Source organism: Nicotiana tomentosiformis, chromosome 8 (genome assembly GCF_000390325.3).
Source record: "Nicotiana tomentosiformis chromosome 8, ASM39032v3, whole genome shotgun sequence".
NCBI lineage: Eukaryota > Viridiplantae > Streptophyta > Magnoliopsida > Solanales > Solanaceae > Nicotiana > Nicotiana tomentosiformis.
Window position 1 is genome coordinate 22,910,293 of NC_090819.1, and position 23,718 is coordinate 22,934,010.

The 23,718-nt window shown below is 42.2% G+C and overlaps 1 protein-coding gene across 1 annotated transcript; it reads right to left on the bottom strand.

Annotated features, from left to right (window-relative positions):
• Positions 1-19,531: 19,531 nt before the first annotated feature.
• Positions 19,532-20,008, bottom strand: LOC138897181 (uncharacterized). The gene has a single exon (XM_070183140.1). The coding sequence runs from the start codon at positions 20,006-20,008 to the stop codon at positions 19,532-19,534; it is 477 nt and encodes a 158-aa protein (XP_070039241.1).
• Between the last annotated feature and the right edge of the window lie 3,710 nt (positions 20,009-23,718).

The following is a 23,718-nucleotide window of genomic DNA, read 5'->3' on the forward strand; positions in this document are numbered from 1 at the left end:
TTGATCTAGAGATTCAAGACCATAAGGGTAGTGAAAACCAAGTGGCAAACTACTTGTCTCATTTGGAGAAGGAGGGGAGGCCACATGACGGTCTTGAAATAAATGATTCCTTCCCCGACGAGCAAATTCTAGCCATTTCAATGACCAGGATGTCATGGTTCGCCGACTTAGCAAATTATTTTGTGAGTGGTATTGTACTGAATGAGTTCTCTTCAAACCAAAGGAAGAAGCTCAAACGGGATTACCTTGACTATTATTGGGATGAGTTGTATCTCTTCCGGATTTGTACCGATGGTGTGATTCGACGATGTGTATCGGTGCAATGTATTCCAAAGAAAGGGGGCATGACTGTGGTCACAAATGACAAGAATGAGTTGATCCCCACAAGAACGGTGATCGGGTGGAGAGTGTGTATGGACTATCGGAAGCTCAACAAAGTCACCCAGAAATATCATTTCCCACTCCCATCCCTTGATCAAATGCTTGATAGGTTGGCCGGTCGAGCTTTCTATTGTTTCCTTGATGGATATTACGGCTACAATCAAATTCTTATTGCTCCGGAGGACCAAGAGAAGACTACTTTCACTTTTCCCTATGGTACTTTCGCATTCTCGCGAATGCCATTTGGGTTATGCAGTGCACCGATGACTTTTCAACGGTGTATGATGGCCATCTTCACCGACATGGTGGAGGAATTTCTTGAGGTCTTCAGGGATGACTTTTTTGTGGTCGGAAATTCATTTGATGATTGCCTGAACAACTTGGATAAGGTTTTGGCAAGATGTGAGGAGACAAACTTGGTTTTGAATTAGGAGAAATGTCACTTCATGGTCGAGGAAGGCATTATCCTCGGCCAAAAAATTTCAAAGCATGGTATTGAGATCGACAAGGCCAAAATAGAGGTGATCTCTAAACTCCCACCCCTACATCCGTGAAGGGAGTGAGGAGTTTCTTGGGTCATGCGGGGTTCTATCGCTGATTCATCAAGGATTTTTCCAAAGTGGTGAACCCCTTGTGTAAGCTGTTGGAGAAGGATGCCAAGTTCCATTTCAATGAGGATTGTATGAACGCATTCGAATTGCTCAAGTTCAAATTCACTACTACTCCTATTATCACCGCACCGGATTGGAGCTTGCCTTTCGAGCTCATGTATGATGCAAGTGATGTGGTGGTTGGAGCAGTTTTGGGGCAATGTATCAACAAAATCTTCCATCTGGTCTACTATGCTAGCAAGCCCATGAATGATGCCCAAGACTACATAGTGACCGAAAAAGAGCTACTTGCTATTGTCTTTGCTATGGAGAAGTTTTGTCCGTACTTGATGGGTACAAAGGTGATTGTCTACACTGATCATGCGACGCTTCGATACTTAATGAGCAAAAAGGGATTCAAAGGCAAGGTTAATACGGTGGGTGCTTCCATTGCAAGAGTTTGATCTAGAGATTCAAGACCATAAGGGTAGTGAAAACCAAGTGGCAAACTACTTGTCTCATTTGGAGAAGGAGGGGAGGCCACATGACGGTCTTGAAATAAATGATTCCTTCCCCGACGAGCAAATTCTAGCCATTTCAATGACCAGGATGTCATGGTTCGCCGACTTAGCAAATTATTTTGTGAGTGGTATTGTACTGAATGAGTTCTCTTCAAACCAAAGGAAGAAGCTCAAACGGGATTACCTTGACTATTATTGGGATGAGTTGTATCTCTTCCGGATTTGTACCGATGGTGTGATTCGACGATGTGTATCGGTGCAATGTATTCCAAAGAAAGGGGGCATGACTGTGGTCACAAATGACAAGAATGAGTTGATCCCCACAAGAACGGTGATCGGGTGGAGAGTGTGTATGGACTATCGGAAGCTCAACAAAGTCACCCAGAAATATCATTTCCCACTCCCATCCCTTGATCAAATGCTTGATAGGTTGGCCGGTCGAGCTTTCTATTGTTTCCTTGATGGATATTACGGCTACAATCAAATTCTTATTGCTTCGGAGGACCAAGAGAAGACTACTTTCACTTTTCCCTATGGTACTTTCGCATTCTCGCGAATGCCATTTGGGTTATGCAGTGCACCGATGACTTTTCAACGGTGTATGATGGCCATCTTCACCGACATGGTGGAGGAATTTCTTGAGGTCTTCAGGGATGACTTTTTTGTGGTCGGAAATTCATTTGATGATTGCCTGAACAACTTGGATAAGGTTTTGGCAAGATGTGAGGAGACAAACTTGGTTTTGAATTAGGAGAAATGTCACTTCATGGTCGAGGAAGGCATTATCCTCGGCCAAAAAATTTCAAAGCATGGTATTGAGATCGACAAGGCCAAAATAGAGGTGATCTCTAAACTCCCACCCCTACATCCGTGAAGGGAGTGAGGAGTTTCTTGGGTCATGCGGGGTTCTATCGCTGATTCATCAAGGATTTTTCCAAAGTGGTGAACCCCTTGTGTAAGCTGTTGGAGAAGGATGCCAAGTTCCATTTCAATGAGGATTGTATGAACGCATTCGAATTGCTCAAGTTCAAATTCACTACTACTCCTATTATCACCGCACCGGATTGGAGCTTGCCTTTCGAGCTCATGTATGATGCAAGTGATGTGGTGGTTGGAGCAGTTTTGGGGCAATGTATCAACAAAATCTTCCATCTGGTCTACTATGCTAGCAAGCCCATGAATGATGCCCAAGACTACATAGTGACCGAAAAAGAGCTACTTGCTATTGTCTTTGCTATGGAGAAGTTTTGTCCGTACTTGATGGGTACAAAGGTGATTGTCTACACTGATCATGCGACGCTTCGGTACTTAATGAGCAAAAAGGGATTCAAAGGCAAGGTTAATACGGTGGGTGCTTCCATTGCAAGAGTTTGATCTAGAGATTCAAGACCATAAGGGTAGTGAAAACCAAGTGGCAAACTACTTGTCTCATTTGGAGAAGGAGGGGAGGCCACATGACGGTCTTGAAATAAATGATTCCTTCCCCGACGAGCAAATTCTAGCCATTTCAATGACCAGGATGTCATGGTTCGCCGACTTAGCAAATTATTTTGTGAGTGGTATTGTACTGAATGAGTTCTCTTCAAACCAAAGGAAGAAGCTCAAACGGGATTACCTTGACTATTATTGGGATGAGTTGTATCTCTTCCGGATTTGTACCGATGGTGTGATTCGACGATGTGTATCGGTGCAATGTATTCCAAAGAAAGGGGGCATGACTGTGGTCACAAATGACAAGAATGAGTTGATCCCCACAAGAACGGTGATCGGGTGGAGAGTGTGTATGGACTATCGGAAGCTCAACAAAGTCACCCAGAAATATCATTTCCCACTCCCATCCCTTGATCAAATGCTTGATAGGTTGGCCGGTCGAGCTTTCTATTGTTTCCTTGATGGATATTACGGCTACAATCAAATTCTTATTGCTCCGGAGGACCAAGAGAAGACTACTTTCACTTTTCCCTATGGTACTTTCGCATTCTCGCGAATGCCATTTGGGTTATGCAGTGCACCGATGACTTTTCAACGGTGTATGATGGCCATCTTCACCGACATGGTGGAGGAATTTCTTGAGGTCTTCAGGGATGACTTTTTTGTGGTCGGAAATTCATTTGATGATTGCCTGAACAACTTGGATAAGGTTTTGGCAAGATGTGAGGAGACAAACTTGGTTTTGAATTAGGAGAAATGTCACTTCATGGTCGAGGAAGGCATTATCCTCGGCCAAAAAATTTCAAAGCATGGTATTGAGATCGACAAGGCCAAAATAGAGGTGATCTCTAAACTCCCACCCCTACATCCGTGAAGGGAGTGAGGAGTTTCTTGGGTCATGCGGGGTTCTATCGCTGATTCATCAAGGATTTTTCCAAAGTGGTGAACCCCTTGTGTAAGCTGTTGGAGAAGGATGCCAAGTTCCATTTCAATGAGGATTGTATGAACGCATTCGAATTGCTCAAGTTCAAATTCACTACTACTCCTATTATCACCGCACCGGATTGGAGCTTGCCTTTCGAGCTCATGTATGATGCAAGTGATGTGGTGGTTGGAGCAGTTTTGGGGCAATGTATCAACAAAATCTTCCATCTGGTCTACTATGCTAGTAAGCCCATGAATGATGCCCAAGACTACATAGTGACCGAAAAAGAGCTACTTGCTATTGTCTTTGCTATGGAGAAGTTTTGTCCGTACTTGATGGGTACAAAGGTGATTGTCTACACTGATCATGCGACGCTTCGGTACTTAATGAGCAAAAAGGGATTCAAAGGCAAGGTTAATACGGTGGGTGCTTCCATTGCAAGAGTTTGATCTAGAGATTCAAGACCATAAGGGTAGTGAAAACCAAGTGGCAAACTACTTGTCTCATTTGGAGAAGGAGGGGAGGCCACATGACGGTCTTGAAATAAATGATTCCTTCCCCGACGAGCAAATTCTAGCCATTTCAATGACCAGGATGTCATGGTTCGCCGACTTAGCAAATTATTTTGTGAGTGGTATTGTACTGAATGAGTTCTCTTCAAACCAAAGGAAGAAGCTCAAACGGGATTACCTTGACTATTATTGGGATGAGTTGTATCTCTTCCGGATTTGTACCGATGGTGTGATTCGACGATGTGTATCGGACGAAGAACAAGTGGAAATTCTTGAGGCTTGCCACTCTTCACCATATGGTAGTCACCATGGTGGAGCTAGAACAACAAAAAAATTGTTGAGTTGTGGATTCTATTGGCCTACTCTTTACAAGGATGCTAGTGATCTCATCAAGCGTTGTGATGAATGTCAAAGGGCCGGTGGTATTTCTAAGAAAAATGAGATGCCTCTCACCACCATCTTGGAGATTGACATTTTTGATGTGTGGGGAATTGATTTCATGGGTCCGTTCGTGAGCTCTTGTGGGAACACATACATTTTGGTAGCTGTGGATTATGTGTCAAAGTGGGTTGAAGCTGTGGCTTTACCCAACAATGAAGCTCGAAGTGTGGTGGCATTTTTGAAAAAGAACATCTTCACAAGATTCGGTACTCCAAGGGCCATTATTAGTGACGGGGGATCGCACTTTTGCAACAAAGCTTTTGATACCTTACTCACCAAGTATGGTGTCACTCACAAAGTCTCGACCCCCTATCATCCTCAAGCAAGCGGGCAAGTGGAAGTCTCCAACCGGGAGATCAAGAGTATTTTATCAAAGACAGTGAATGTCAACCGGACGGATTGGTCAAAGAAACTTGATGATGCTCTTCAGGCTTATAGGACGGCTTACAAAACACCGATTGGTATGTCTCCATACCCGTTAGTGTTCGGGAAAGCTTGTCACCTTCCGGTGGAACTTGAGCACAAGGCTATGTGGGCATTGAAGAAGCTTAATCTTGAATGGGATGTCGCCGCCAACTTAAGGGTAGCACAATTGAATGAGCTTGATGAATTCCGGTACCATGCTTATACAAGTTCGTCCTTATATAAGGACAAGATGAAGTACCTCCATGACAAGTACATCAGGAACAAGGAGTTCAAATAAGGTGATCTTGTGTTATTGTTCAATTCTCGGTTACGAATATTCCTGGGAAAGTTGAAGTCTAAGTGGAGTGGTCCGTTTGCGGTTGTGAGTGTGACACCCTTTGGTGCATTAGACTTGATGAACAAAAATGATGAAGTGTTTAGAGTCAATGGTCACCGGGTAAAGCATTATCTTGGCAAAGTTGATGATGGACACATCATGGCGTTAATTCATTTCAAGTGATTGATGGTAATATGCGTCGTGATGCGACGTTAAATCAAGCGCTTCGTGGGAGGCAACCCATGTTTCTTTAAATTTTTTATTTTCTTCTTTTTTGATTGGTTTTGTATTGAGCTAACTAGTTTTGAAGTGAATTGCAGGAATGAGTGTGCATTGCAGGTACTTTGTTTGAAAAAACTGGCCAAGTGTTGATAAAATGCGGACCGCACAATTTTGTATGCCACAGCAGAGAAGAATCTACGGCCGCACAATTCTTTGTGTGGCCACACAATTGGAGACATAAAAATCCAACTCTCTGAAGTTTTGAATTGCAGAGAAAAGGACATTCTGCTGCCGCACTCACTTTTGTGTGGACCGCAGAACTTCAGCAAGGTTCAGGTAAAGAGTGCAGACCACACTCAAAATTGTGCGGCCGCACTCAACTTCAATTTTGACGAACTTTGGTCAACCTATAAATAGGACCTCATTGCACTATTCACAACTTTACACACTCTGAACTTTTGAGACCTAAGCAAGCACAGTGCACACTACCTCATACTCCACATTCATTTTATCAGTGTAGATTCTTACATGCATCCTTTATCACTGGTATGTTCAATTCATGTTTATATTTTTCAATTTTTTTAGTTTTTGTTCTTAATTAGTATAGTTATTTTTAGGCCTAAAATGTCAAATGTTCTTCATGTGTGCTTGAAATTGTGTGGGTAATTTCATGTGTGCTCATTGGGGACTGGGTAAATCACTCATCATGTTTAATTTGCAAATACCATGTTTAAATTATGCAAAAATTGTAAAACCTAAGGCAGTGCCATTTTACTTTTGAATTGTGCGGTCCGCGAAAAATTATGTGCGATCGCACTTTGGAACTTCAGAGAACCAGTAGTCTGAACCTGGTTTTGTGCGGCCGCACTCAAAATTGTGCGACCGCACTGTGAAATTGTGTTGTTCGCACAAGGCAGTCTGCGACCGCACTCAATATTGTGCGGTCCACGCTGTCTCTTTTGTACACTGATTTCTTACAACCGTTAACATGCTTCTGAACTTTAACTGACTTATGTGCTTTGTATTGCAGACAATGGTTCGATCACGAGACAGAGGTGATACATCTAAAGGGAGGGGTGAACCCTCCCGAGGCTGAGGAAAGGGAACTCAACCTCTGGGAGTGCAATCAAAAGCAATAGCCAAAAAAGCCGACCACTGGGAGAGGTAGGGTCATAGAGCCCTTAGAATCAAGCTAGTATGTGCCGTCTAGGGAAGCCTCCGAGGGTCACTTAGTGGAGGTACAGCCTGAGGCACAGTCCCTACCACCACAATTCACTGGGAGATACCAATTGCACAACAAACCCTCCACCACAACAAGTTCTTCTGTGGGTTACGATGCCGGTAGCCAGGGTTCAGAGCCCTCCTCTACACACACTCCCTCTGCACCAGTTGCAGTAGATTATGATGATATTCCTGATGATGGTAGACGAGGTGACACTAGGGGCATCCTAGAGAGGTCGAAGAAGAAGGAAGTATGGGAAGATAGGTTCGTGAGTTTGACTACCTTCACAAAGTTTAGAGACTGGTAGCCCTAGAGATCGCTCATACTTGAGCGAAAATTCTTGCTGAAGGATTTGGATAAATACAATCCAAATGTCCTTAAGTAGTTCAGGGAGCGCAAGGGGTGGATGTGGTTCACCAGAGTGTTATGGATGCCAAAGAGCACTTGGTACGGGAGTTTTATTCCAATATGGCACACATAAAGAAGGGTACCAAAGTGACCAAAGTGAGAAATTTGAAAGTCAGATTCGACCCAAGCACTCTGAACACTTACCTGGGATTCGAGGAGGTAGAGGCAATCCAGTACTTGGAGAAGCTTGCTATGGGTTATGCAGCTCGCCCTTGGTTATCAGAGATTTTGGCTCCTCCAGGACCACCAACACCGTGGATCACAATAGGGGTTCCTATTGCACGGGCCACCCTCAATTTTGAAGCAAAAGGGTGGCAAACTTTTGTGTGCAGTCGTATTGACCCAAACCGGAATGAGAACAATCTTACAATCCGCCGAGCAGTTATGGTGGCATCTATTATGGCCGGGTACCCGATCAATGTGGCTTCCATCATGTCGGCCAACATGTCAGTGGTTGTCCGAAAAGGTGAAAGCTCCTACCCATATCCCAACACCCTCACAGAATATTTCACAGGTGCAAAGGTGGAGCCGAGGAGTTTTGATACAAAAGTGCAGGCCAAGAAACCCTTCTCATGGTACTCCTTGCAAGGTCCGGAAAACTCAAAGTTCAAGGGTAAGGCAACTACCACCGCTGGTCAGGCTGATGAGCCTTCAGTGGTGGTTACAGAGTCAGCTGCTGAGCCTTGTACAGCTCATATGACTTCGACAATAGCCAGTCCTTCCACTGATACAGTTGACATTCCACCACCTTAATCTTTTAGACCATCAACATCAGTACCAATGCCTGCCTAATCCACATATCTACTTACTGCGCTGCGAGTCTCCCAGACATTGGCGAGTCTCAACAACTGGATGCAGATAGCTACTTCAAAGTTGTCTGACATATCCAGTGTTGTTGCAGCACAGTCTTCTACCCCAGCAGCACCACAGGTTCCTCCGTCAGTAGAGGAAACATTGAAGAAGATCATGGACAACCAGAAGACCATTATAGATACACTGGTGGCACATGGGGGAGCTATTGAGGAGTTAGGCAAACAAGTGAAGAAGATGAGGAAATACCAGGCCTCAAAGAAATCAGTGGAGATATTGAGAAAAAAGTTGACAAAGATTGCAGCAGCTAGTGATTTACCATTTGACCAACTGATAGAGATAGATCCATCAGTACCAGCAAACACAACAGCACCATCAGCAGAGGCACCAACTGGCCAGTCTGACGAGCCAGACCTTGCTGCCCATACTGCCGAGGAGGTGCTTCAGATGTTCACCAACCCTGTTGTTCCCCGAGTAGAGGATAATGAGATCCAGTTGGAGGAGCCCGAGGGTGGTGATGCTTCCATGCACCCTGAGACCACATAAGGAGTTTTCTTTACTCTCTGCCCTCCCTTATTTTGATTTTGCTAAGCATTGGGGACAATACTTATTTTTATTCAGGGGGTGGTCTATTTTGGTTGGTTTGATTTGATGACATTGGCTTGTAATAACTTTAATACTATTTTTCTTTTATCTTTATTTTCTCTTTCATTATGTATATATTCCTCACTCTCTTTTGATATATATATTCTATTTCCCTCGGTTTGTATATTCATTTGTCTTACTGTCATTAGCTTATTTCATAGCTTCTTTATTTTGTTTTCTTAGTAGTCTAGCTTCTTATTTATGTTAATAGCTTCTTTTTTATTCGGTAGCTTCTTTTTATGTTTAAGTGAGAAATAAGCCTTTGGTTTTTTTAATGCCACGGTTCTTTCCAAAGGTGGGTTTTGTGTGAACCGGGTGGCTCTTCCCAATGATGGATGGCGTGACAACCTTCTTAAGGGATTGAGTCCGTTTTTTATGTTTAGAGAAACAGTAGTGTTAATGAATAAAAAAGGGTCAAGCATGCTTCACTTGGTACCAACACACTTAACTACACGCTTATGGTTAAAAACAAGCTTTTGAAAAGAAATGGCTCTAGTTAGTGACCTTGTGACTCTTGTGTTGACTTAGGCAATCATCGGGTGATTTAGTTAAACCATTAGCGATCTTCAATCTTGAATACGGTTATTGTGGGCCCTCGACTCTATCCTCTTTAACAATCCGATTGTGTGAGAGGTGAGATATTTTGTTACAAGTCCAAGTACCCTTGCGAATGGTCTAGAACTTGCTCCGAATGTGTTTCTAGACAAAATTCTAATTTTGCCTAGCTTGAAAAGTGATTGTAGGCTCTCCTTGACCCGTTTTGAAACCTTCCATGGCTTACTAATGATGTTATCCTTAGTCAACCCTTTTGAGCCTAGAGCCTTTTTCATTCGATAACCATGTTACTAGCCTTTACCCGTTTTATAGTGACCCTCTCTTGGCACCCGAGCTTTCCTTAGCACTCGTGAGAAACAAATGGCGAAAACATACGTTTTGGGGAGAGATGAGGAGTTTGAAAGTTGTATCAAGGCACATGAAGAGAAAAGAAATGAAGAAAAGGAAAGGCAAAGAAAAAAAAAGAAAGAACAAAAGAAAAACACAAAAAGAAAGTGAATAATTTGAAGGGTTGAAAGGATTCAAAAGAAAGCAAAAGTGCAAATCATGGAGAAAAAAAAGAAGGAGAATATGAATATCATGACCAAGAAAGAGTGATTTCAAATCTCTCTAGTTCCCCTAAGGAAAAAGAAAATGACTCAAAGAGTAGGCAAAGTATGAGCCAAAAAGAGAAAATAGAGTGCTAAAGGAAAGATGAACCCGTTCCATTCCAACATTTCCCTCCTTAGTCCAAAAGCCTTCATTACATGCCGAAAACACCCTACGTGATTTCAAGTCGAGTAAGCTTACATTAGTGGTGATCTACATGAGGGGCAAGCATATATGGTACTTAGATCCGTACTTGTGACATTCTTTTGAGAGTGATGAGCGAACCTTTCACGAATCATTGAATTGAGTGCTACATTCTTGAGTTAGATAAGATTATAGAGAGTATAAGAGGATGAGTTTGGGATACACAATGACTTACATAAAAGTGCGAACTTCCTTGATGAGTAAAGTCAACTCTTGATGCTCAAGTGTCACATAAGAGTTATTTGTGCTTTAACATTCAAAACATGGCCTTGTTGATAATTCATGAGTGTGTGGGTAATTCTTGGTCCCAATTGATGTGTGTTTGATGCAACTTAGGCCATCTGAAATAGTTCTTTTCTTGTAGAGGTAGGAATTACCTTATTTGCTTGAGGACAAACAAAAGCTTAAATTTGGGGGAGTTGATAAGTAGGGATTTTGACTACTTATCTGCATTCTTTTACTTTAGTTTTAGCTCAACAATGCTTAAAGGTATTCCCAAAAACTAATAAAATGTGCTTACTTGCAGGAGCATTGGAAAAAGAGCCAAAACAATGAAATTCAACACAAGAAGGAGTATTTTTGGACAAGGACAAAAACCAAGCGAAAAGGGCAAAGTGCGGACCGCACAATATTGAGTGTGGCCGCAGACTATGAAGGACCTCTAACAGAATTCCCTTGCAAAATGCGGATCGCACAATTATTGAGCAGCCGCAGAAGATGAGGTTCAGAGAGATGGAGTTCTGAATCCATGAAGAAGTGCGGACCGCACTATTATTGTGCGGCCGCAGAATTCAAGAGTGCGGCTGCACTCAGAAATGTGCGGTCCGCAGAAGTCCCTCCTGTCAAGCTCAAATGCAAGAGTGCGGCCGCACTCAGAAATGTGTGGTCCACAGAATCTGAAGACGTGCGGCTGTAACCTAGAATTGTGCGACCGCAAAAGTCTATCCTGTCAAGCCCAACTTCAAAGTGCAGACCGCACACAGAATTGTGCAGCCACCGAACCTCCACAAGGGTAATTTTATCCGATAATTTCATCAGTGTATAAGTAGTTCTTTTTGTCAAATTTAGGTTAAGTTTGAACTCCAGAAAGTAGATAGCCGTTTTTCCTTTACTGCTTTGGGAAACTTTGTATTAGTTTATCATTTTTAACATTGGATTTTCATCCTTTTATCATCTATTATAAGTTTAATCTTATTTTCTTCCTTAGTTTCTTGATTTTTTCCTATGAGTAGCTAAATCTCTAACTAGGGTTGTGACTCAACCTTAGTGTGCGTACTTAATGGGTGTTTGATTTAGGGCTTGTTTAAGGTTGGGTGTATGATATTTAGCCGAGTTCTTGCTTGAATTTAGGAATTAATGGTTGCAAATATTGATTCATGCCTAATTGACTTAGTCTCTACTTGAGAAAGAGAGACTAAGTCTAAGAAAACTTGGCTAACAAGAAATTGGGGTGAACTCAAAAAATTGATAGCCCCAATTAAAGGGTTAAATTTAGAGATAGTAAGACCCGACTTGAGCATATATCAACGGTTTTGTGAATTACCCATTTGGACTTTAGAAAGCCAAATTGGACAAAACCATTCTAACTACCGAGAAGTATCGAGTGGGTAATCGCGTGTTGATTTTTATATTACACCCGACCAATGAAACATGCCCTAAAGCCCACAACCCGTTAGGTAACCACCTAGGTGGAAGTCACAGCCCTAGATCTTTTATAAACTTGAAAAACAACAACACTAAAAATATTGTTCTATAGCTTTACATTTACAAACAATAGCATAAATGTGGAAGTGCATTTTAGGCACCTCATACACCTAGTCTAAGTATATACCTAATCCAATATAATCTCTCTGAGGAATCGATACCGATTCAAAGTTGGGTAACTATAATTGCATCGACCGCTTCAAAATCCCAATCAGTGGTATAAATTTGGGTGACATCACTCCTCCTACGGTGAGCACCATCATTCCAAGAAGCCTTGTCACAACTAAGGACTTCGAAGAGAAGTACCCTTCTGCTAATCCCCGCACGTGGGTTGTTGGCGTGCATCCTTCTTCTATCTGTCCTTCCAGTATTTCTTTTGTAAAGGAAGACTGCCATTGCCATGACTTAAACATCATCGCTCTTGACCCGGCGGAGCTGATAACCTTACCCAAGAAGGGTTTCATGTATTTTTATACGTATTCACTTTGGGGCCGTTTTCTTTGAGCAGGGAGGTTGACTCTGTTATCGTGGAGTTATGCATCCATTACCAGGTATGCCTAGAGCAAGTAAGTCCTTCTGTGTGGAGGACAATTGCTTGTCTTCAACGTCTATGCCAGGAAACGGGAGAGGAGCTAACCCTGGCTCGATTAATGAACCTTTATTCGCCCAAGATTTTCCGCAGGGGGATGATAAATTTCAGAAAATGTGGCCATCATGCTCTGCTAACCATTATGGATGATGACAACGACCGTGGGTGGATGGAATAGTTTGTTGCAGTTGCCATCAGGGATATCATTCCGGCCACAGCTCCATCCTTTCCGAAATTGTGGAACCGTACTCGTAAGTTCATTGTTTGTCTTTTCTTCTAGTTAAAGATCATCCCATGTTGTTACTGATCCCTCTTCTTTCACTTATTTCAGCAACTCGGTGGACTCCACCGAGGGTCGAAGACTTGGACCAGTGGGTCCAAAACTGTTTGGATGTTACTACGCCCAAGACCCACATGTGGAAAGAACTAGCCCTTAAATATGAGTGGAAGGCCAAAAATCATGGTAGGTTGAACTCATCTTGTTTTTTTCCTTTCGTATAAGAAAGCTGATTAACCCTTTTCTCTTGTTGAATTCTGGTCTACCCCAGGGCTTAGTTGTCGTCCCCGAGAAGGACGTTTTGGCTAATCCTGCTGACGTGACGAGGCTGTTGCATGAGGCTTTTACCCAAACAGGTGTCTCCGGGTCTACTTCTGGTGCAAGTGCTTCTTCTCGGAGTCCCCGGCCGGAGAACAAGCAACAAAAAAGACGATGCTCCTCCGCGGTCGGGGGAAAAAGTAAAAAAGCAAAGAATGCAGCGCCCGAGCCATCCCCGGATGTTGTGGTGATGAGCGTCGTGCCCGAGCCGATCACAAAAATTATGGTAATCGATGAAGATGGAGGAGCCAGTGATGAGGGGGCTTCTCTACATAAAAGATGCCAACCTTCATCAGTTCAACAGTGCCCGGTACCGTGAGGCTGAGTACCGGAGCTCTGAGGAGTATGATATGGTTGAAAATACTAACTCGCTTTGAGTCCCAATCAACGTGCCCGGTACCGTGAAGCTAAGTACTGGGTCCCTTCCATCTTTGGTTGACGAGAAACCAACAACCAGTATTGCATTTGCCGCAACCGCTTCTCAACCTACAACACCATCAGTTTTATCTCCTCCTTCACCAACTCTGCCTTCGCCACCAGCAACTGCTACATCATCTCTATCGACCGTAGTTTCCCGAGAGGATGTCCCTCTTCCCCAGTCACCAGTTCATGGATATTTGGGGCAAAATTATGTTGTCCCCTTCGAAGATCCCCAAAAGAGGAGGAGCTTCACCCTCTCTGTCTCTACCGGATGCCATCTGTTATCCCGACCGGTAAAATTTGCTAATTATGTGAAGCCTTTGGCTTCAAAAGAAGATAGGGATAAAATACAAACTCTCTCGAGGGAGTATTTGTTAAAAAGTGCCATGCACAATGCAACGACGGTACATGATTTGTTTCCTCTGTTATTTCTTCTATCTTTGTGAGGGTAGGGTTTTAAATTTCCATTTTTGTTTTGCAGGCCAAATTTCTTGCTTTCGAGGGCCTTCAAAGGCTGATTCGTGATAAGGATGAACTTTGCTCCGAGCGAGATCAACTTTTGGCCGAGCGAGACCAGACTGATGCTCGCCTCTCAGAACTGGAAGAAGCATAAGCTACTGATGTCGTTGAGTTGGAGGCTCGGTTGCAGCAAAGCGAGCAAGAAGTAGTGACCCTTAGCCAGGAGATCGCCCCGTTAAGGGAACAATTTGAAGAAGCTGGGGCCAAATGGGTTGAAGTCCATAATGTCGTCCTTGCTGCATCCGATCGTGATGCTGCCTATGCTAAAAGATTGAGTAATTTGAAGGAAGCCTTAAAGTCCAAAGCTGAAGAAGTTACTGTTGTCGAGGAGAAGTATGCACGGTTGGAGGAGAAGCATAAGAGGACCATAAAGCACAATAGAGTTTTCAGCTCCACTGTTCGTGACCTTGATGTCAACCTCCAAGTTACTAGATCCACGCAGGATAACCTTTCTGCCAAGGTCGACCACCTTAAAGAACAACTTTAGTGCTGAGAGGCTTCCCTCATTATTAAAATAACATATTCTATGTATAGCATGAGGAGAATAACCTTAGAAGAGGCCAAGGCGGGTATCATTGATTTTGATGCCGACATCGCTAAGGCCTGCGAGCTGGAGTCAATTGCCCGAAGGGGTCCCCAGTCTGGCCTGATGCTACCGACTCTTCTGGTTCTGGTTCCGAACTCTCGGTAACTGAAGATAAACCGGAAGATGATGACGCTGAAGGCCAAAATGGTGAAGGCCAAGATATTGAACCGGCAGCGGATCCACCCACTTCTCCTGGGGGCACAGATGTTTCTCTTCCTCCGGGTCCCGGAGATGCAACAACTTAGTTTTTGTTTTCTTTTCTTTCTCATATCTTTGTACTTGTGTTGTTCGGCACGTTTATTATGAATAGAAACATATTTTTGTTCAAGTATCATGCAAGTTTTTCTCTATGCATACTCTCTGTTTAAGTATTGTGCAAGTTTTCCTTTTTGCGCTCTTTTTGTTTAAGTATTCTCACAATTTTTCTGCACCGAGATATGAAAGGCTTCGGGTGTATTTTCCCCCGGTATTATTTGGATTCCAGACATAAGTTCTTCTGAAATCAACTCTTTAATGTGAGGGTTTCATAAGAGAGGGCACTCTTATGTGTACGGTGCTCTTGAAGAGGGCGTCTCCCGTTCATTACGACACTAGCATTTGAAGTACTTGTTTAATTTTCAAATGATAAGATCAATTCATCGTTCAGAAAAGAAACAAGATAGAAATAAAATGACTTTACTTTAGTCCTTCCATTTTCAAAAGTACATAAGCATTCATTGTGCTAAAACGAAATTGCAATTTGTTGTGGCTAACTTGTACAACTTGTTTCTACGGGGTTGGTCGCGCAGTCCCTGGTTCCGATAATACAACTATGTTTCCGTGTTCGTATTCCGGTCGATGTGGCAGTCATTGTTGACGTATCCTCATATCATTCCCCCCAGTGTTCGAATGCGAAGAATGCGAATTTGAACACTGAAAGTTTTGCACCTTTGAGGATTCCACTAGTGAATTTCTAGATAATCTTCAATTCGATAGCAAACTTCACTTCCCCTTAGGAATTTATGCTATCAATCGAAAGATTATATAACAATCTCCCAGTGGCTTGCACTTGTGAACGGTCGGGTAATCTTTGCTCGACAGCAAACTTTACTTCGCGGTAGAAACTTTGCTACCGAGTTTGTGTGCCTTGTCATTTAAAGGTCTTATTTCTGCCGCTGAAGCTTCCTTCATAGTATGCTTTTCCGTTGCTGCCTCGTTAAAAACCTTGCCAGAATAACCCAATAGGGATAAAAATTAGACGATGAGAAAAAAAGTGCAGCACATACTTTCAGTATAGGCGAGGCTCATCAGCAATAGTACCTCTTGAGGTATGACACATTCCAGTTGTTTGGCAATTTTTCTTCGTCTTGATTTTCTAACTCGTATGACCCTTTCCCGGCGACAGCTGAAACTCGGTAGGGGCCTTCCCATATTGGACCTAGCTTCCCCGCATTGATCTCCCGGGTGTTCTGAGTTACTTTCCCTAAAACCAAGTCTCCTACTTTGAAATAACAGAGATTGGCTCTTCGATTATAATATCATTCTATTCTCTGCTTTTGGGTTGCCATCCTCATATACGCCAAATCCCTGTGTTCATCGAGCAGCTCCAAATTGACCAACATTGCTTCATTGTTTGTTTCTTTATTCGCCCAGAAATATCTCAAGGTAGGCTCTCCTACTTCCATCGGGATCAGGGCTTCTGCTCCGTACACAAGAGTGAAAGGAGTCTCCCCCGTGCTCGATTTGGCCATTGTTTGGTACGCCCATAGTACTTTTGGTAGCTCTTCGAGTCATTTACCTTTAGCTGCTTCCAATCTCTTTTTAAGATTTTGTATAATCACCTTGTTTGTTGATTCTGCTTGACCGTTTGTGCTCGGATGATAGGGTAATGATGTGATCCTTTTGATTTTTAAGTCTTCAAGGAACTTTATGACTTTTGTGCCTATAAATTGTGACCTGTTGTCGTAGGCTATCTTTTTTTGTATCCCAAATCTACAAATAATATTCTCCCACAAGAAATCTACCACTTCATGTTCGTCGATCTTCAGGTAAGGACCTGTTTCAACCCACTTAGAAAAATAGTCAGTTAAAATCAAAAGAAATCTTACCTTACTGGGGGCAGAGGTCTGACGATATCCATCCCCCACTTCATGAACGGTCATGGTGACAAAACTGAGTGCAGTGGCTCTGCCGGTTGATGTACCAACGATGCGTAGCATTGACATTTATCAAATTTTTGAACATAAGCCTTTGTGTCTTGTTCCATCCGGGACCAATAGTATCATGCCCTAATTAATTTTATCACTAAGGAATCCGCGCCTGAGTGATTTTCGCAGATCCCTTCGTAGAATTCTCTCATAACATAGTTAGCTTCGAAGGTTCCCAAACAACGGGCAACCGGGCCTTGGAAAGATCTTTTGTACAATTGACATCCCCTGAAGCTGTATCGAGCTACTTTAGTGCACAGCGCCCGAGATGCCTTAGGATATTCAAGCAGTTTTCTGTGCTCGAGATAGTCAATTATCTCATTTCTAAAGTCCGAGACCAAATTAGTCGTGTTTACCTTGTAATATATATCCACGTCCAATACCAAAAGCATAAGTTGCACAACTGTACCGGAGTCCGATCCCTTCATTTCTGTGGATGATCCAACATTGGCCAGCGCATCTACTTCTGCATTCTCTTCCCTCGAGATGTGCGTAATTGTCCATTCCCGAAACCGACCGAGCAGAGCCTGGGCTTTCATTACGTATTGTTGCATACGTTCCACTTTGGCTTCGAAGATCCCGTAGACCTGATTTACTACCAATTGGGAGTCACATTTGATTTCTATGACCACAGAGTCGAGTCCCCAAGCAATTCAAGCCATGTAATCAAAGCTTCATACTCTGATTCATTGTTAGTCAGAGGAACAATTCTTATGGCCTGCCTTAGGGTTTCTTCTGAGGGCGTGGTTAACACTCTGACGAGCTCGGACCCCTTCATATTGGAAGCTTTGTCCGTGAACAAGGTCCAAACTCCCGATGTCTATTCTGATAGCATTACTGCCTCTTTGGTAGCCAAAGGTAGAAGTCTCAGACTGAAATCGGCAACAAAGTCGGCCAAAACTTGTGACTTAATTGTAGTGTTGGGTTTATATTCTATGTCAAATTCGCTCATTTTGATGGCCCACTTGGCCAACTTACCTGAGAGTTCAGGTTTATGAAGAATATTCTGTAGGGGAAAAGTTTTCACCACAGCTATCAGGTGACATTGGAAATAAGGCCATAGCTTTCGAGCTGCGACTACGATGGCTAAGGCTAAATTTTACAAATGTGGGTAGCGAGTTTCTACTCCCAGAAAAATTTTACTTACAAAATATATAGGAGATTGTGTACCTTCATCCTCACGGACTAAAACAACACTTACTGCTACCTCTGAGATTGCTAAGTAGATCAGTAGTTGTTCGCCTTCTTCATGTTTTGATAGTAATGGAGGACTTGACAAATACCTTTTCAAATCCTTCAAAGTCTGCTGACATTCCGTGGTCCATCCAAAATTATTCTTCTTTTGAGGAGTGCAAAGAAATGATGGCATTTTTCGAAGACCGGTAAATGAATCTGCTCAAATTTTTTCAGGGTTAACCTCGATCCCTCTTTGCGACACAAGGAATCCCAGGAACTTACCGGAGCTGACTCTAAATGCACACTTCTCAGGGTTTAAGCTTCATGTTGTGTTTCCTTAAGATATCAAAGGTCTCTTGTAGGTGTTTCAGTTGGTCACATGTGTTCAAAGACTTAACCAGCATATCATCTATGTAAACCTCCATAGTTTTCCCAATTTATTTCTCATACATTTTATTTACGAGCCGTTGATAAGTGGTGCCGACGTTGTTTAGCCCGAAAGGCATCACATTATACCAATATGTGCCGAAATTTGTTATGAACGAAGTTTTTTCCTGATCCTCTGGGTTCATCTTGGTTTGGTTGTACCCGGAGTAAGTATCGAGGAAACTCATTAACTCGTGCTCGGTCATCGCATCAATCATTTGATCAATGTTTGGCAATGGCAATGAGTCTTTTGGTCACGCCTTATTTAAGTCATTATAGTCTACGCATATGCAAAATTTATTCTTCTTCTTTGGAACTACTACTACATTATCTAGCCAGTCAGGATACTTTACCTCTCGGATTGAACCCATATCAAGCATGCGAGTTACCTCTTCTTTGACAATTTTTTTTCTGACCTCGGAAATAGGATGTTTTTTCTGTCTTACCGGAGGGATGTTGGGATCCAGGCTTAGTTTGTGCACGACCACTTCTGGCGGGATACCTGTCATATCTGCATACGACCACGCAAAACAATCGACATTAAATTTAAGAAAATCGATAAATCCAGACCTGAACTCGGGGTGTAGTCTTGTCCCCAAGTGGAACTTCCTCTCCAAGAATTTTTCGAACAATGCGACTTGTTCAAGTTCTTCCGTTGTGGGTTTTGTTACGTCCATTTTTTCTAGTACTTGAAAGTATCTTGGTACCTGATAGGATTCTGACGACTCCTCCACCTAGCTGACTTCGCTCGGCTCGGAAGCAGGCATCGGTTCCTGTAACTGCTATGACGCATGCTCCTTCCCTTTGCTACTAGAAACTGAGATTGCATTCATCTCCCTTGCTGTTGGTTGGTCGCCTCTTATTTGTTTAATTCCCTCGGTAGTTGGGAATTTCAACAACTGATGATATGTTGATGGCACAACCTTCATCTCGTACAACAACGGCCTCCCCAGGATAATATTGTATCCCAGATCGTCATCCACCACCTCAAAAAGGTTCGTCTTCATCACCCCTTCGGCATTTTTGGGCAGCAGGATCTCTCCTCGAGTTGTCACGCTCACTAGGTTGAACCCGACGAGGAGTTTTTTGGCCGGAATAATACTTCCGGTAAGCTTGGCTTACTCCAACACTCTCTATTGGATGATGTTGGCCAAACTTCCTAGGTCCACCAGAACACGTTTAATTTTAAAATCTAAGACATTTAAAGAGATTACCAATGCATCGTTGTGCGGCGGTAGCAGTCCATCTGCGTCTTCCTCCGTGAAAGTAATGTCGTCCTCAGCGACTTCCCGGAATCTATTGTTGTGGGTCACTGACACCTTTGTCTTTTTTGCCGCCAAAAATGTCACATCATTAATTTCATTCCCCCCAAAAATCATGTTGATCGTCAAGCATGGGGGATCTTCTCCTGCTTTTGAAGGTTCTGTATTATCACGATTGTGACCGTAGTTGTTTTTAGCCCAGTCGCTTAGAAATTCTCTGAGATGACCATTTTTCAGTAATGTCGCCACCTCCTCGCGCATATGCCGACAATCCCCTGTCCGGTAACCGTTGGTCCCATGATATTCGCACCACAACTTAGGATCCCTTTGGATGGGATTAGATCTCATTAGTTTCGAGAATCGTGCCTCTTTGATGTTTCTCATAACCAATACCAACTCCACCACGCTGACGTTAAAGTTTTACTTGGAAAGACTGGGATAGGAGGAATCTCGAGAACCCGATGTCTCCTTATCCTGCAATGAGATATTACTCCGGCCACGATCAGTTCTCGTATCGATAGCGAATCTATCCGCTGACCAGAAACCTCTGCCGCGTCCTTCGGCCCGCTCATAGGGAAAAACTGACCCCTTGAAGACCGTCGATCTATGTCGAAATCATCCTTCACTTTCTCCTTATTCTTTTCCCGGTCCCGGCCTTTGGTTGATGCCGGAAAGCTGAGCTGATCATCTTCAATTCTTATCTTTGACTGGTACCGGTTGTGAACATCTGCCCATGTTGTTGCCTGGAATTCAAGCAAACTTTCTTTCAATTTCCGGGAAGCATCAGAACTTCTCGGATTCAACCCTTTGGTAAATGCTTCTGCTACCCATTTGGTTGCTATGGCCGGGAGCAATATCCATTCTTTCTGGAATCAGGTCACGAACTCTCGCTATAATTCTGACTCTCCTTCTGTAGTTCTGAATATGTCAGCTTTTTGGGCTTGTACCTTTCTGACCCCGGCATGGGCCTTAACGAAAGAATCCGCGAGCATCTCGATGGAATCTATGGAATGCTCGGGCAGGAGTGAATACCATGTCAGGGCCCCCATTCGTGAGGGTCCCCCCGTATTTCTTCAATAAGACTGACTCAATCTCATGTAGAGCCAAATCGTTTCTCTTCACCGTTATTTTATAGGTGGTGATATGTTCCTGAGGATTTGAAGTCCCATCATACTTCGGCACATCTGGCATTTTGAACCGCTTTGGGATTAACTCCGGTGCCGTGCTCGGTTTGAACGACATCTAGGTGTACTTCTTTGAATCCAGTCTTTTCAATACTGGTGGTGCGCCCGGAATTTGATCCATTCAGGCATTTACTTCCCTCATAAACTACATGATTTCGGGTTTAAAGGGATCATTCTTATTGTCATTACCGAATCTGCTACCGTTCTCCCCCGGCCCTGTCAAAGCCGACTTTGCCCCTCGGGGTATTGTTATCGACCTTCTGCATTGTTTGATTTGCGGGAGCACCCGGAGGAACTTGACCTCGTCCATTCGCGTTATTGGAGGCACCCGACAACGCCTGCCTTAATTCCGTCATGACCTGATCTTGCCGCGAGAGATGGCCCATAATGACTTTTTGTTGCTCCCTTAGGATCCTTATTGTTTCAACGACGTGCTCGTCTTCAGCATCATTAGGAGTTACCTCTCGAACCGGCGTATTGCCCGTCGTGAACCGGCGTGGCCTCGTCCCCCTCGTTGCGGGTATCACTGATGGAATCTTCGTGCTGAGGCTGATTTCCTTGGGCCTCAACGTTGTGTATGATGTTGACATCGTTATCTGACATTTTTAATGATTTTTGCTAAGAACAAAGAATCTAACAAGTCATTAATAGATGCAAGGATCAATTCGATTATGCAGCTGTCTAAGCCCCACGGTGGACGCCAAACTGTTTACCCGTAAAATGGTATAATTGAATTTATACATGGTTTATAGACAAATGAATCGATTTAATCCTAAAATGATAAATAAATTAGACAGAAATATAAAACTTAGCATTGAAATCGAGATAAAACAGTAATGATCTTGAGCCTGGGAGTGGAACTTCCGGGGGGCAGTAAGAGCAATATAGATAAGCAAGAAAATAAAATGTTATTGAGCTTTGAACAAAGTATGGTGTATGCTTGTCAGAAAATTCGTGTGTTTACAATGATGGTAGAGCCCACTGTTTATATTTGCACCTAGTGAACAAGGTCCTAGGATCAAGTCTCTCTTAAATGACAATTATGAGGGCCATTGAAGAATGTGTAATGGTAGGCAGTGAATGTCATATTCTCTGTAACGGACCGTGCACTTAATGCTATAGAATATTCTTCATTGAATGCTACCGATTGAATGCTGCCGGGTGGTAGGCATTTATTTAGGCATTTATTTCACCTTTATGAATATCATTCTCTCTGATAACAAACGAGATCGTTGCCTTCGATTCTGACTGTCTTCTGTCTTCGACTTTACGTGTCGCTTTCTCACATGATCATTTAATATAAATATATTTCACCCCACGCAATAGTAATAATTAAAAATTATATCTCCTCGTAAACTTGAAATTTTAAATTCTCCTCCGCGTGAAAGAGCATGTCGGCATTCTAAACAGCAAATAGAATGGTCTCATATTATGGGGCCTTCATTTATTATGAATTGAGGTGCCAATGCACTCAATTGCAATGAAGACCAGACTAAAAGTTACTTTGTGAGCTGAAAATGCAGTTCACCAAATACTCTGAAATCATTTATCCCTCCACCAATATGCACTTCTTTTATATTCACCTGAACATATTTCTTTTTTTGATCTGTTTCAAGAAAATGACCTATTTTTAAATTTAAAAATAATTTTATTTAAATTTATAATTTTATCCTTAATAAAAAAAATTTTTAATCACATAAATATTCTGGGCTCCTTTTTGACTTGTTTAGGATCACAAATTCCAAAAGTGTTCATTTTTTTTAACTTCGTGCTCAGTTAAATAGGTTCACATAAGCTGAAATGGAGGGAATACTACTTTTGTTTCAATTTAAGTAGTATTTTATTATATGTCACGAAAACGTCATTTTGTTTTTAATATTCAGTAACTTTTAATTTGAATATTCTCATTTTACTTCAAATGGCATTCTTTGTAGAAATAACATGACATATTAATTAAGATACAAGATTCAAAGAGCAATTATGGTAAGTTATGCACATTTAATTTAATACTACAAAAATAAAATAAAATAAAAATTATTTATATTTTCTAAATTTTGTGTTTAATTTAACTCAGACACTGTAAAATTAGTGGCCGCGGAGGGGGGGAGGGGGGGGGGGTTGTAATTCATGATTTTTCTCCTTCAGAAATCCAAATTGTGCGAGTCCAAGGCTGCAAAGCCACCAAGTCCACAAACAGTGTACATCTCCCAAAAGTTCCAATTATTTTAACACGTGTCGTTTCTTTGATCAGTGAAGTTCCCACAAAAGATAAAGCCAGATTAGACCTTATCTTTGTTTTCATTTTTCTTTTGAACACTCATCATTTTCAAGTCTATGGTCAGTTTTTTAGTATGTAATATTAATATTCTAGTTCACTCCCTTCCTCTGATTTTTATTTTTATTTATGTTTAAAGGGCAACTAGCGAGATGTGTAGCTTTTTTTTATGTGTGAATTGGTTCTTATTATTTGTCACAAGTAAGTCAAAATAAAAGAGGAAAGTTTCAATAGCTAGGACTTTTTATTTTTTGATAAATTCTTACCTTAATACTAACTTACAATTAAAACATAATAGTAGTTGTATAGCATGTGTGTGCATCACGCTGCACGCTCAGACACATTAGTAATCTTTGGCTATGGTAGATCTCTGTAGGAGGAAGAAGGGCACGATATATAAGTCAGAAGGCGGTTAGTTCATCGAAAAATTATATTGTGTATATAAGTTAAATATTATTTTTTATACATATATATTAAATATTAATATCCTTAAATATTCTTAATAAAATCTTTGTCTTCGCCACTTAATCATGAAAAAGGCCTAGCTATTTACGATAGAAATAAAAGAAAGAAAACAAATACAAGAGAAAGGAAGGAAG